Source organism: Podarcis bocagei, assembly GCF_964188305.1.
Source record: "Podarcis bocagei genome assembly, chromosome: W".
Lineage (NCBI taxonomy): Eukaryota > Metazoa > Chordata > Lepidosauria > Squamata > Lacertidae > Podarcis > Podarcis bocagei.
The window spans coordinates 81,258,273-81,273,232 of NC_138131.1; the positions used below are offsets into that span (position 1 = coordinate 81,258,273).

Here is a 14,960-nt window from a genome sequence, read left to right on the forward strand (position 1 = left end):
CTCCTTTGACCTTGCAGGCTGGGCTTCATTTCCTTACTGGCCTCCCACTGGCTTCTCCCCGAAGGCCTTGCCTGGAGCTGATGGATGGTCCACCTCCCGTGAGTCCCTTTCGGGGGCCGGGGGGGCGCCTCTCTCTTGCCTGCCTCGGCCTTCGACTCCCCCCCCCCTCCACCCTGCTTCTGAGATGCTTCATTAAATGAACTCAGCGGCCTTCCTCAGTTGCCACTCCGGGAGCAGAAGATGAACTCTGAGGGGAAAAGTTTCCTGCTGCCGAAAGGCCCCTCCCGGCTCCCTGTGTCTGCGCTGCACCTCAAGCGCCCGGCCAGCGATGAGAATGAGCCCCCCAAGGTGGACCGGGTGAGTTCCCAAGCCCCTCCCTTCTGCAGCATGGGGGGGGGGTGCGAATGGGGCGTTGCCATTTCCAGCAGAGAGGGACGTGGAATAGGACCGGTGAGGGGGCATCCAGCCTGGCCCTGGAGAATAACAAGCGGCTGCCCTTTCCTTCCTTCCAGAAACGGGCTCGGGCTCCCCTGGAGCCTACCAAGCAGGGAGGACCTGTGACAGCAGCCCCCTCCGTTCCGAAGCCTCCGCCAGCGGCCCCTGCGCTCCGAGGCCACCGCCAGGCCGGTAAGCTCAGGTCGGGGGGGGGGCGGGGCAGAACCTGGGGAGCCCTTCTGGACTTTGCTGTAACACCGCTTTCTTGGCAGGGGGGCGCCGCCGCTCGAGCACTCGGACCCGGGGGACTGCGGGTGTGGCAGGGCCGTCCACCACAGGTAGGCAGCGGGCTGCAGAAGCGTCCCTGTTAAGGGTGCCATATCGTACCTGTAAGGAATTGATCATTTAGAGGAGCAGCACCCATCGTGTTATTTTTCAAAAATATTATAAATATTGTTGTATTGATTTCCATTACAGTGGTACCTTGCTTCTCAAACGGCTTAGTTGTTGAACAAATTGGCTCCTGAACGCTGGAAACTTGGAAGTAAGCTTTCCAGTTTGCGAACGTTTTTTAGAAGCTGAACATCCGACACAGCTTCCGAATGAGTGCAGGATGCTCCTGCAGCCAGTCGGAAGCCGTCCCTTGGTTTGCGAATGGTTTCTGGAGTCTTGGACTCCAGGAACGGATGAAGTTTGAGAACCAAGCCACCTCTGTATAAAAAACAATGGCATTGCATAGCTAACCTATGGAACTTCCTCCCACAGGAGGTAGTGATAGCTACTAACTTGGATGGCTTTACAAGAGGATTAAACAGATGCACATCCGAGAGGGCAATCAGTGGCTACTAGCCGTGATGTCTGTGCTCTGCTTCTATGGCTGGAGGCAGAAATTCTTCTGGATACCTGTTGCTGGAAGCCACAAAGGGGGAGAGGGCTCTTGGACTTGAATCCTGCTCTCTGGTTTCCCACAGGAAACTGTTTGGCCACTGAGAACAGGATGCTGGGCTAGACAGGCCCCCTTGGGCCTGATCCAGTTATGTTCTTACAACACCAGGCAGCTATCTTTGCTGGACTCTTTTTGGCACCTGCTGAAGCCATTTTAGTTTTTTCAAGCTGATTCAGATGTGTAGAATGTGGGTTCCCCGTAATCCTGCATCTGGTGCCCCTTTAACTTGTGTGCATTCAGTGTAGGAAACAATATAAAAAGTTTGGAGAGGGGCTGGGGAAAATGCTCTGGCAATCCTGCCCACCATTAAATCCAGCATATTTCAGCTATACGTGATTTTGACTTTAGGCGCAATCCGTGGAAGGGAACCCCCACATATGTTGCTTTAATCTGTCTTGAGTTCCTTGCTGATTTTATGTTTTGAAGTATTACTATTGTTTGGAGATGTTTCATGAAGCAACGGAGGGGAGACAGGGTCCCCTTGGGAATCCTTTCACTGCTTCATGTCTCGTTCCTTGTTTCCCAGCAGGATCCCGTCGGACGGTGGCTGCGGCAGCCCCTAAGCCAGGTAAGGCCTAGAGAAGGGAGGGAGGTGCCCCCCCCCCGTGCCATCCTTGAGCCGCCACCGGGACCCTCACACTGTCCTCTCTCTCTCCCTCTCCCCTTGGCAGCCGCTGCTCCTGCCGCTGCTGGCGGGGGTGAGAAGAAGCGGGCCCCCTGGGACTTGAAGGGGCAAGTGAGCGACTTGCGGGCCAAAGGGGGGACCTACAAGGAGAAGGCCCAGGGGCTGGCCGGGGAGAATGAGGCCCTGAGGCATCAGCTGAGCCAGCTGGAGGGGGAGCTGAAGCAGGCGACGGCCCGCAACCAGCAGCTGGAGGGGCAGAACAGGTGAGCGAGCAGCAGCCTGAGAAGGGCATGGCGGGCTCCGTCTGCTCCTCCTGCAGCAGGACCTGACCTCTGCCCTACCCTCTCTTGGCAGTGCCCTGGCCTTGGAGCTGCAGACCTGCCAAGCGCAGGCCACAGAGAGCCGGCAGAGGGTGGAGCAGCTGGTGAAGCAGGAGCAGCAGCTGGAGGAGACCGTCAAGAGCCAGAGCCAGACGATCCAGGAGCTGGAAACCGCTGGCCGCAAAGCCAGGGAGGCCAAGGAGGATTTGGCTGCCCAGCTGGAGGCCAGAGAGGTGAGGGGGGGGGGCTGGGGACCCTTCCACCCGCCCTTGAATGGTGATTGGAATCCCAAGGTGAGGCGAGGAATCCTTGGGACTAGCCAACATCCGCTTGTGACGCCTGCATTCCAGCGGGTTGGACTAGATGTCCCGTAGGTACCCTTCTGATTCCACAATGCCAGACTCAAGATCACAGTTAAGGGTCCTCAGCCCCAGAAAAGAGAGCTAGATACCTTAAAAAATGTTTTTTTAAAAAAATTATTAAATATTTTCAACATATAATACAAACCAAACTAGTTTTAAAAAAGATAATAAGATGAGAGAAAGATGTTGCAAACACTCTTGGAAAACAAGAATTTTTTAATAAAAGATAATAAGAAATACAGAAAAAAGCAATAAAAGGTGGGAAGATAAGGAGAAAAAGCAAGAAAATAAATAAAAATCACAACAGTAATAGTAATAATCGCAATAAAACACAAAATTTTATGTGTCTAGCCCTCTATCATAATTATATCTTAATCTTCAATCCCCCCCATACAGAGAAGTGTATCCCTCTCGGCTCTCGCTGGAAGCGCTTCCCTTCTCCTCAGCCTCACACCCTGTTTCTCACACAAGTCCCTTTTCTATCCATCGCAAGAGGGCCCTAGATATCTGTCTGGGGGAAGTGCTAACCTCTGCTGTGTCTGTTCCTGCTGGTGCTTTTCCTTTCCCAGCTGAGGAAGCCTGCATTTGCCGCCTCCTCCCTGAATTGTTGCCTGGCTGAGAGGGCGGGTGGGCGGCTCTGGGTTTGAGGTGGCCCGTCCCTCACTGGCCCTGGGGTTTCTCTGACGCAGGCGGAACTGCGCCTGGCGCAGGAGAGCCTGGCCCGGCGGGCGCAGGAGAATGAGGCGCTGGCAGCACACAAGGCCCAGCTGGAGCAGAAGCAGCACGAGTCGGAGATGGAGCGGCGCTCCCTGCACAACGCCGTCCAGGAGCTGAAGGTGGGCCGGTGGTGGTGGGGGGCTGGCACTGGGGGACCCTTTGTGGGGCTGGGTGCTGACGACTCCCCGCTCCCTCCAGGGCAACATCCGTGTCTTCTGCCGCGTGCGCCCCCTGCTGAGCAGCGAGAAGGAGGCCCAGAAACAGGGGGTGAGCCACCTCCGCTTCCCGCCAGACAACAGCAAGAGCCTGGTCTTATCCAAGGCGGAGGAGGTCAGTCTGGGGGTGGGGGGACAAGGCGGTTGTCGAAGTCTTGGTGGCATCTTGGGCTGTCACAGTTGCCAGGGGACGTCAGGAAGTCTCCACCTGCTGCAAAGCCTGCCGAGAGCCAGTGTGGGGTAGTGCTTAAGAGCGGTGGCCTCGTAATCTGGGGAACCGGGTTCGCATCTCCGCTCCTCCACATGCAGCTGCTGGGTGACCTTGGGCCAGTCGCACTTCTTGAAGTCTCTCAGCCCCACTCACCTCATAGAGTGTTTGTTGTGGGGGAGGAAGGGAAAGGAGAACGTTAGCCACTTTGAGACTCCTTTGGGTAATGATAAAGCGGGATATCAAATCCAAACTCTTCTTCTTCTTCAAATAAGCCAGTGTTGTTCCTGCAATGACCTTTGCAGGAGCAGGAGAAACCCAAATGTTGATGGCCGGCCCAAGGCCAACAGACCCAATGCCAGCTGGAGGATATGTGTGTGTGTGCGAGAGAGAGCATTGTGGCCCCGGGAGAGCTGGCCAAGGGGGAACGCGGCCCCTGTCACCACTTAGTCGGTAGAGGCTCATAATCTCAGAGTTGTGGGTTCAAGTCTTGCTTGGGGGTGGACTAGATGAGCCTCGTGGGTCTTCCAACTCTGCAATTCTTTGATTCTCTGCCAGTCCCACGTTGGTCGGGAGCGAAAAGAGGACATTGTCTATGAGTTCAACTTTGACCAGGTCTTCCCTCCGTCCAGCTCCCAGGAGGAGGTCTTTGAGGAGATCTCTCTGCTTGTGCAGGTAAGGAAAAGCATATTATTCTGTCAACCACCCTGAAGAGCACATAAATCAATCAAATAAATATATAGAATAAATACATTAAGGGGGGAAGCGGCCCAGTTCTTCTAGTTTGTTATTATGTTGAGCATGGTACAGTCGTATCTTGGCCCTCAAACACCTTGGTACTCGTACACTTTGGCCCCTGAACGCTGAAAACCTGGAAGTAAGTGTTCCAACTCCCCAACATTCTTTGGCAGCCTTAGTTTTTGAACGGACTCGGTTCGACAACCAAGGTGCCACTGTATGATGATGATGATCGTGAGGATGATTCCCTGGCTGATTTGGCTGGTTTGTCCTGTGAGTCGTGGCTGAAGGATGGTCTGGAAATTCCACATAGGGCGGCTCTCCCCCTCCGGGGGCAGGTGGGGTCTGGTGGACGCCAGCCTGACGGCTTCCCTTCCTCCCCGCAGTCGGCCTTGGACGGCTACCACGTCTGCATCTTTGCCTACGGGCAGACGGGGAGCGGCAAGACGTACACCATGGAGGGCCCCGACTGCCAGGACCCTTCCACGGCCGGCATGATCCCCCGCGCAGTGCAGCAGATCTTCAGGAAAGCCCGGGAGATGGAGGCCAAAGGCTGGAAGGTGGGGGCAGAGAGGGAAAGCGGATGCAGGTGTCCAAAGGGGGTGGAGACCCCCGCTGCATTCACTCGCCATGCTGCAATTGCCAGGGGGGTTTCGCACTGGGCTTGGGAGCTCCCAGAGAGGGCGCTGGTGAGAGAGGGCTGCCTCCTTCACCCTCACCCACCCCACAGGATGGTGAGACCGCCAGTGTTTTTCTGCAGGGCCTTCCGTTCAGCCTCACAAGATCCCCTGAACACCCGAGGGCTGGCCTGTCTGAACTCCTGGGCCTCACCTTTGGAAGCCTCCTCTTGGAATAGCCATGCCAGTTGGTCCCCGAGTCTGAGCTGGGAGCGATGTGCTGGCTGGGCACGCGCCACCCCAGCCGCCTTCCCTGGTCTGATCCTGCCCCTCTGCCTGTCTCCTCCCAGTACCATTTCACTGCCAACTTCCTGGAGATCTACAATGAGTCTCTGCGGGACCTGCTGGTGTTGCGCCCTGAGCAGGGCTCTGAGCTGGAGATCCGGCGAGTGAGCCAATGCACGGAGGAGCTGCACGTTCCCAACCTCTGCTACGTCCCCGTTGCTTCGGAGCAAGAGGTACCGCGGTGGGGGGGGGGCAGCTGTCTGTCTGGGATTTTCCTGGGGGGTTCCAGCGGTGCAGGGGGTCGGGTAGATGACCCTTGGGGGTCCCCTTCCAACACTACTCTTCTCCCGCTCTCTGCACTGTGTCCGGCCACCAGCCTGCTTGCAAGGGGTGGAGGAGAGGCAGAAGCCAGAGAACCAGCCCCATTGTGACCCGTTTTAGGGCCTTGGTCTGGGGACAAGGCAGCCAGAGTGTGTCTGCATCCAAAGCCTCTGAGGGGAGGAGCAGAGGGAGGAATCTGGGGTTGGGCTAGATGACCCTGGGGGCTCCCCTCCGACTGTGCCGTTCTCTGAGAGGCTTCTGCATGAAGGCCTGAGCCATCCTGCCTGTCTGGAGAGCTCAGATCACCTGGGTCTTGGCCCCTCGGCTCCTTATGGGGCTTCTGCCTGCCCTAGAGTTCCCAGAGGAAGAACTCCCCCCCCCCCATGCTTCCCTTTCTATTTGCAGGCAATGGTAGAAACTCCAGTGTAGAGGCTAGGCACCAAGCGGCTCCTTAAACCAAGCTTAAACTCACCCAAATGGGATGTCTCGTTGCCATTTTGGGGCCAGGCGTTCTAAAGTCTTATTTTTCAAATGATGGCCTGACTGACTGACTGATTCTCAGTTAAACATCTGGCCAGTTCAGATGACCACCTTGAGCTGGGATTGGGGCAGTCCACATATCTTGGCCTATTCCAACTTCTCTTTCTTAACTGTACATTCAGAATATAAGAATATTCTTTGCAGCTGAGCGTGGGGCAGTGGGGGCAGCGGGGGAGTGAAGTCAGGTGAGAACAAGGAGCTGCCATTGTTCACTGCTCCTGCTCAGGCTGCTGAGAGAAACCGTTTTGGTTCCTGATACTCATTCTGATTGTGTAACGGATAGAATTCTATAGGACGAGGTCCTCGTGTGTGGAAAGAGTCTTGCTCCGAGGATTCCCAGGCTTCCCCTCCAGGCGGTGATGTCCAACGCCATCGGGCGCCCGGGCATCTCAGTCTGGTCGCAAGTAGCCAATAGCCGGGGGGGGGGAATGTGCCCGGCTAGCCTCTTCACGCTGTTTGCCTGGGGCTGGCTAGGGCCAGAGGATCTCTGGGGTCCCTTCCGACCGCCATTCTCCGCCTCCTGCCCCCCGCTTGCCCCTTCAGGTCCTGAAGCTGCTCCAGAGAGCCAAAGCCAACCGCTCAGTGGCCAAGACGAATCTCAACGAGCGCTCTTCCCGCAGCCACAGCCTCTTCCAGCTGCGCATCGAGGGCCACAACCCCAACCGGGAGCTGCACACCTCCTGTGAGTGTGGCCGGCCCCACGACCCCCTTCGCCGGAGGCCTCTGTCCCTGCCCTGGCCCAGAGGCGCTCCCTTGCTCTCCCTCCTCTTCTAGGCCAGGCCCTCTGTGGGTCCCTGGTCCCCAGCACCCCCCCCTTCTCCCTCCACCCTCACCCCTCCTTTGTCCCCCCCCCCCCGCAGCCGTGCTGAGCTTGGTGGACCTGGCTGGCAGTGAGCGCCTGGACAGGTCCCTCTCCACCGGCGACCGCCTCAAGGAGACCCAGGCCATCAACAGCAGCCTCTCCAACCTGGGCCTGGTCATCACCGCCCTCAGCAACAAGGTAGGCGGGAGAGGGGGGTCGCGTGTGCCTCCGGGGGGGGGAGTCCTGGCCAGCCATGGGGCAGCCCTTTGCAGCCCCACAGCCCGCCTCCCGCAGTGCGCTGGTCTTCTGCGAGGGTGAGGATGTGGCGTCCAGCACTGTCTCACGTGTGGGGTGCCCACCTATCGGGGGCTCTAGAGCTGTGATTCCTTCCAACTCTACAATTCAATCGGGAATGGGACAGCCTCATGATGCTGGCGGAACCGGCCTGCCCTAAGTGGGGAGGAGGGTCCCCACACATTTCCCCCTCCTGCACCCATCCTTGTCCGCTTCCTTTGCCCCCTTGCAGGAGGCCCATGTGCCCTACCGGAACAGCAAGCTGACCTACCTCCTCCAGAACTCCTTAGGCGGCAATTCCAAGATGTGAGTCGGCAAGGAGGGAGTTGATGGCTCCCCCTCCCCTTTGAGGCCTGGTCTGCGCTGTCCTGCCAGGAACGCAGGGGGTTGGGCTAGATGACCCCTTTCAACCCAGAGGTCTCTGACAGGGGGGCCATGCACCCCCCTTGAGGCAGCCTCTGTTTCTCCTCACCCTCTCCTCTGGCCTTTCCCCCCAGGCTGATGTTTGTTAACATCTCGCCCTCGGAGGAGAACTTTGCCGAGTCCCTCAATTCCCTTCGCTTTGCCAGAAAGGTAAGTGGCTGCAGCATCCGGCTGGGGGGGGGGCGGGGGTGTCCCTTTCTCTGGGCTGCTTGCAGAATCTCCTCTGCGGAAGGGGCATCCTGACCGCAGCTGGATGGAGGAGGTGGCGGCAGCAGCAGCTGTGGGGACCAGTTTCTGGCCCCCCAAATCTGCCCGGTCTTGCCTTGCAGGTCAATGACTGTGTCATTGGCACAGCATCAAAGCGGAAGTGAGGGCGGCGGAGGCGGCTGGTCTTTCTGCGTCTCGGATAGCGACTCCCATTCTTACTCTTTTGTCTTCTAAAGTCATGATACTTTTTTTGTAATAAATGTTTATATGTCTGCATTTATATTCTGAAATTTTCTTCTTCCACTGCTGAATTTGGCTTTTTCTGCTGTCTTCCTCCGGTGAGCTGCGTGCCCAGGCTCCACTTCAGGGCGTCTCCTCCCTCTCAAGCCTCCCTGCCCTTTCGTTGGCAGCAGTGCAGTGGCCTGTGTGGTGTAGTGGTTAAGAGCAGTGGACTCGTAATCTGGGGAACCGGGTTCATGTCTCCGCTCCTCCACATGCAGCTGCTGGGTGACCTTGGGCCAGTCACCCTTCTCTGAAGTCTCTCAGCCCCACTCACCTCACAGAGGGTTTCTGGTGGGGGAGGAAGGGAAAGGAGATTGTTAGCCACTTTGAGACTCCTTCTGGTAGTGATAAAGCAGGATATCAAATCCAAACTCCTCCTCTTCCTCCCCCTCTTCTTCTTCTTCTTCTTCTTCTTCTTCTTCTTCTTCTTCTTCTTCTTCTTCTTCAGGGGTAAGGGAAATAGGTGGCTTGAGCTTGAGTTTGGCCCTTCTGGAAAGGAGCCTGTGGCAACGGGAGGACTTTAACTGTGGCTGAGGCAGGAAAGCCTTGTAGGTAACCGTAAGACCCTTGTGGTCAGAGGAGGCTTCAAGGGCTCTCAGCAACCAACTCTTGCATGATGTGGCTTTGCTAGCAAGGCCAAAACATGCAGAAATGGCCCGCCAGGAAAGATGGGCTACTCCTGTTGAACTCCTTCCTGCAAAAAGCTGCCACAGCACCTCGCCAGAGACTCCTGAACAGGCTATTATGTTCTTATGTACGAAGAGATAAAAGTTTAGCTGTGTTTCAGAGGAGAAAAACATGCTGGTTGTGTCAGGGCTTGTTTGTGAGTTGGGGGGTTCATCCAAGCAAAAATACACACCATAGTAACAAACAACATACTGTTACGGAAGAATCTAGGTGGGAGGCTGCTCAGTCCCCCAACCGGTCGGGCAGAGCCAGAATAAAGGAGGAGTCCAGCCACCAACCGGAGCAAATAGCTGTAGACCAAAGTTTATTGCGCAACAGGGTCAAAGAGGAATTTGGAACCCCGAGGATGGGGTGGCGACTTTTTAAAACTTTCCCACCATATCCCAGAATACAGTTCAAAGGGGAGGGGTTAACCTTGGCAAACATGTCCAGACAAGTCCTTGGTACAACATCAGCATAAGCAGACATGTCAGGGCAAGACCCAGGTGTTAGATTAGCATAGGCAAACACTTCTGAAGTCCCACCACCCAAAGTAAAACAGAACTTCCTTTGCATGTCTGGCCCCTTGGCAAGTTTGGGGATGGGATTAGGCTCTCCTTGGTATGTAGCCTTTTTAATCCATGGGTAGGAAAAATTGTTGCACCCGAGCAGAGACAAAAGGAGCCAAACGACACCAAGGGGTTAATCCAGAGAAAGAGTGTTTTATTCTGCCATGGGGGGGGGGGCAGAGGCACCTGTGTGATTCAGTTCACAAAAGACAGGCCGCAGCAAAAAGTATTTTACATCAGGTTTTTATCCTGTTCTCCAAAGCCCCTCCTTCCCTCTCCCCCTTCACAGATTCTTACATAGAAATGTTGCTTTTCGTTCTCTGACTCTGTTCCCGGAAGTATGTTGCAAGTCAATGTACCAGGACAAGGTTATCTTGGATCTGGGAAGCGAAAGGCTTTACTGTTCTCAGCTGTAGGTTTGTTACAGCGTTTTTGTTACAGAGAGGACTGCTTAGCTCATGCTTTTTGTCTTAGAGGAAAATGCAGTTTTAAAATGCGTACGCCGAGGCCTGGCTGGGGGGGGGGGGAATTCACAAACAGTTTTTAGGGCTTTCTGGGGTAACCCTAACTACCCCTTCATTCCACACCTCTCAATTTTGGGCAGCCTCCAAGGCTCGTCCCAGGAAGGCACAGGCTGATATACTCGGGTCAGAGCTATAATCTGGGGGCGAAGCATGCGTGAAATCATATTGCGTGTCATTGTATGCAAGCATTGCAGCAGGCAAGGTACAGAAAAGCAAAAAATTAGCAAGATGAACAGTGGGCCAAGCAGCAGCAAAAACAGGCCTTTTACCCATCCTAGGTTTGGCAACCAGTCAAGCCATGACATGTCCCATCCCTCCCAGGTTTCGGTAGGAATATGGGCCACTGTTTCAAGTCCTGCTGCCAAATTGCGAATGGCTTCACCATGATCAGAGATGTTAAAGCAACAGGCCCCACCCGTGAGATTTAACGCTGCACAAAAGCCGCCATATTGCGCCAGGAGAAAGTCCAACGCTAAGCGGACTGAGAGAAACGCGTGTCTCATCCAATTGCGTGGCAATTAACCTAAGGGCCGTGGCTGTTGTGTTAGCAACAATCTCTACCACTGCCTGGAGTCTGATTACGCGGTTCAAGTTCTAGATCAGCCCCCTTGCCCCAGAGATTTTCTCTCCCCGATTCCATGAGGCTGGAGAATAATGGGCCAGTATCCTTTCTGGAGGCCACTGATTTTTGCCCCAATTCTGGGAACTCCCACCTGCAATTGTTGCCAGGTCAGTCGAAACGCCTCCTTCTAGGGAGTGCAGAGGCAATCTGGTCAGGAATCCACATGGGGGGGTATTAAGTAGGCTGGAAAACAGACCCCGTACCATCCTCTTGGGAGGGCATAGAATCATAGAAGAGTTGGAAGAGACCACAAGGGCCATCGAGTCCAACCCCCTGCCAAGCAGGAAACACCATCAGAGCACTCCTGACATATGGTTGTCAAGCCTCTGCTTAAAGACCTCCAAAGAAGGAGACTCCACCACACTCCTTGGCAGCAAATTCCACTGTCAAACAGCTCTTACTGTCAGGAAGTTCTTCCTAATGTTGAGGTGGAATCTTCTTTCTTGTAGTTTGGATCCATTGCTCCGTGTCCGCTTCTCTGGAGCAGCAGAAAACAACCTTTCTCCCTCCTCTATGTGACATCCTTTTATATATTTGAACATGGCTATCATATCACCCCTTAACCTCCTCTTCTTCAGGCTAAACACGCCCAGCTCCCTTAGCCGTTCCTCATAAGGCATCGTTTCCAGGCCTTTGACCATTTTGGTTGCCCTCCTCTGGACACGTTCCAGTTTGTCAGTGTCCTTCTTGAATTGTGGTGCCCAGAACTGGACACAGTACTCCAGGTGTGGTCTGACCAGAGCAGAATACAGTGGCACTATTACTTCCCTTGATCTAGATGCTATACTCCTATTGATGCAGCCCAGAATTGCATTGGCTTTTTTAGCTGCCGCGTCACACTGTTGGCTCATGTCAAGTTTGTGGTCAACCAAGACTCCTAGATCCTTTTCACATGTACTGCTCTCAAGCCAGGTGTCACCCATCTTGTATTTGTGCTTCTCATTTCTTTTGCCCAAGTGCAATACTTTACATTTCTCCCTGTTAAAATTCATTTTGTTTGTTTTGGCCCAGTTCTCTAATTTGTCAAGGTCGTTTTGAAGTGTGATCCTGTCCTCTGGGGTGTTAGCCACCCCTCCCAGTTTGGTGTCATCTGCAAATTTGATCAGGATGCCCTTGATAGGCCTTCCTGCCACACACCCAGTAAACGTCCTGACCATGGGCAGATATGGTGCCTGTTAGCAAGCGGGCCAGGCATGCAGTCAAATTGGAACCAGAAAAAGTTCCTGTCTCGGACTCAGGCATGTTTGTTGGGGCTGGGAAGGTACGATCACAGTGGGAAGTGCCCACATAGGTCTGAGCGTCACTGGCGTCATTCGATTTGTTGACACAAAGGCAGCCAGTGATCCGGTGAACCAGGAAAGGGACAGAATGATTCCATAAAGAAGAATGGTTGCCCAGAGGCTGGAAGGCAACAAGTGGAGTTGTGACCAAGGACTCATTCCAAGGCACAGGGAGGAGTGGCATTCCTCCCAGAGCATCTACAGGGGCCAGGGTGCAGACGGCACAATTGGTCCAATTCGCAGAGAACGCAACCATCTCGGCAACCTGAACCCACTTATTATTTGTGTGGTGGGCCCCCCACGATTGAAGCAGTTGTCTGGTCAGTGTGAGTGGTATTGGCATTTCTAAGGTCAAAGGCAACAAAAATACCAGCACGGGTACCAACAGTCGTATCTGAGCCATTTTATGCACGGGGAGGGGCTTAGGTAAGTGCCAGAGAGCGGGCTGGGGTGTAATTACGCTGAAAGAAAAGACCCACTAGACACCCCCCTCTGCAGGGGTGGCGTAAAGCAAACCAGGCCCAGGTACCTTCAATAAAGTTCAGTTATGCAAAAGGAAAGGAAAGAAAATGTCCCCTTTCAATCCACGCTGGTTGCAGGAGCTGGAGTGCAGTCTGGAGCACGTCTGGAAATGGTGAGTCGAAGCGGCTCTTGTTGATGCGGTGTAACAGTCCAATCCGAGAAGGCCTTCTTTACACGGGTATGATGTATCCAAGGAGCTATGCCGGAGACTTTAACAGCCGTGGGAGTAGAAAGTAAGACGATGTGTGGTCCTTTCCAACAGGGCTGGAGCGGCGTCTGGGCCCAATCACGTATCCAGACCTCATCACCCGGTAAAAACGAATGGAGGGGCTCAACCAAGGAGCAAGGCGTCCTGGCAAATTGCCACCTGTTGAGAGAAGAAAACACACGCGAGAGAGACTGCAAATAGTTTTCAATATGCATATCATGAGTTGAATGTGGAGATATCATTTGCACATAAGGCAGGGGCCTAGCAAACATTAATTCAAAAGGACTCAGATGAATATGCTTAGCGGGAATACTTCGAACGCGAAGCAATGCGAGAGGCAACATGCTAACCCAATTTTAGTTCGTTTCTTGGGTTAGTTTTGACAGCTGGTTTTTCAAAGTCCTATTCATACGTTCAACTTTCCCAGAGCTTTGAGGCCTGTAGGCTGTGTGAAGTTTCCAGCTTCCACCCTTCCTGTGTAAGTGCAGACAGCCACTAAGAGATCATGGTATAAGCCACACCTGGGCAGTTCAGTGAAATCAATAATTAAGTCCTCCATGGGAGCTGTCCCTTGATGTTGAATTCCGGAAGGAGGTAAGGGTCCTGTTCTGGGATTCTTTTTCTGGCAGAGAACACAACGCCTCCAGGCCTCAGACGCTAACCTTGGATCTATAGTAACTGCTCCCAAGATCTTTGGCCAGAGCATCGGGCCCCACGTGACAGGAGTCGTGGTACCGACGCACAACTTGGGGGGCTAGGGACTCTGCCACCCATAGGCAGTTGTCAGGTGTAAGATACCATCCCTCATCAGTAGTTGCCAACTTCTCAGCTTCTGCCACTTGTCGCTCCTGTGTGGTGTATGGTGGTCTAAGGCTAGTATCCACAATCTTCTCTGGTATCAGGGATCCCAGGAAGAGAGCAGGTGCCTCTTGTCTAGCTGCTTGTTTAGCTGTTTTGTCGGCTAGGCGATTGCCCCTGGCCGCATCACTTAGTCCAGTTTGATGTCCATAACAATGTATCACAGCCACTTGGCTGGGAGCCCATACTGCAGTTAAAAGATCCATAAGGGCTTGGGGGTGCTGCACCTGGCTCCCCTTTGACGTGAGCATGCCACGCTCCTTCCAAAGTGCTCTGTGGGCATGCAGGGTAAGAAAAGCATATTTTGAGTCAGTATATATATTAATGTCTATGCCTTCAGCCAACTGTAGTGCAAGCTGAGCGGATGAAGAAGGGGGAAGTGGGGAGGCTTCAATGATTTCCCCTTCCAGGGCTACTACAGCGTACCCCGCTTTTCGTTGGCCTCCCTCCAGAAAGCTGCTACCATCCACAAACCAGGAAGGCCAGGCAGGATTTGGCATGTCCTTCAAATCAGGTGTACTAGAATAAACTTCATCCATCACCTGTAAACAATCAGCTCAGCAATTGTCACCTCTGGGCACTTCCTGGAGTCCCTTTTCCAAGGGCAAAATAGCGTTGGAATAGAGGAAAATGGCAAAGGAGTTGATTTTATGATTTTTTAAAGCTAGGTAACTTACCTAAGCTGTCAAGTTGAAAGAATACATTCAGGCATAATATTTGTAACATTTAACAACTTTAAAGATGTGCCCCCCCATAATTTTCATAAGAATATGTCCAGCCAATATGTCCATCCTATGTCAATAACAAATTGTCGCTGTTTTTTGGTTGAATATATGGTATATGGACCTAAGAGGTATCTAAAGCCATTTGCACATAACATTTGCCGCAACCCTGTAATAGGAATTTTATGCTCTTAAATATATGATAATGTTCATAAGTGTACCAACCAAGCACATATATAGATCAGCACAGGAAGACACGCCTGGAACCTTTTTGGTTCCTAAACTGAGCAAATGTTTTGTCTGCAAGGTCAAACCGGAAAAGCCTCCCCATTGTCTTTTCCTTCACAAATCCTGTCTTAAGGGTATGTCTGTGTTTGAATAGGGTGTCAGCCTGTGACCTGGCCCAGGAACTAAGTATTTATCATTACAAAAGACTGGCCAGGCTCCCCAGGCAATCCAATCAAGGAACCTGCCAGACAGGAGATAAACAAAAAAGGGAGAAAAACAATATTAAAAATTCTATTTTGGACTGCCTTGTCTGTGATGTAGGTGTGATGTATCTGAGGGGTGGTCTTAGGTTACACCCCTTCTGTGATGTATGTATGATGTTCCAGGGGGTGGTCTTGGTCTACAGGGTGGCAATTTCAAAAGT

The 14,960-nt window shown here is 53.4% G+C and overlaps 1 protein-coding gene across 1 annotated transcript; it reads left to right on the top strand.

Moving 5' to 3' along the window:
- The first annotated feature begins 53 nt into the window (after window positions 1-53).
- On the top strand, window positions 54-8,273 carry LOC308578259 (carboxy-terminal kinesin 2-like). The gene is made up of 17 exons (XM_081178505.1): window positions 54-98; window positions 220-357; window positions 513-627; window positions 708-773; window positions 1,908-1,949; window positions 2,053-2,269; window positions 2,361-2,559; window positions 3,378-3,524; window positions 3,604-3,735; window positions 4,387-4,503; window positions 4,953-5,126; window positions 5,534-5,701; window positions 6,873-7,011; window positions 7,190-7,329; window positions 7,658-7,731; window positions 7,923-7,998; window positions 8,178-8,273. The coding sequence occupies exons 1-17, from the start codon at window positions 81-83 to the stop codon at window positions 8,217-8,219; spliced, it is 2,004 nt and encodes a 667-aa protein (XP_081034631.1). The 5' UTR covers window positions 54-80; the 3' UTR covers window positions 8,220-8,273.
- The last annotated feature ends 6,687 nt before the right edge of the window (window positions 8,274-14,960 follow it).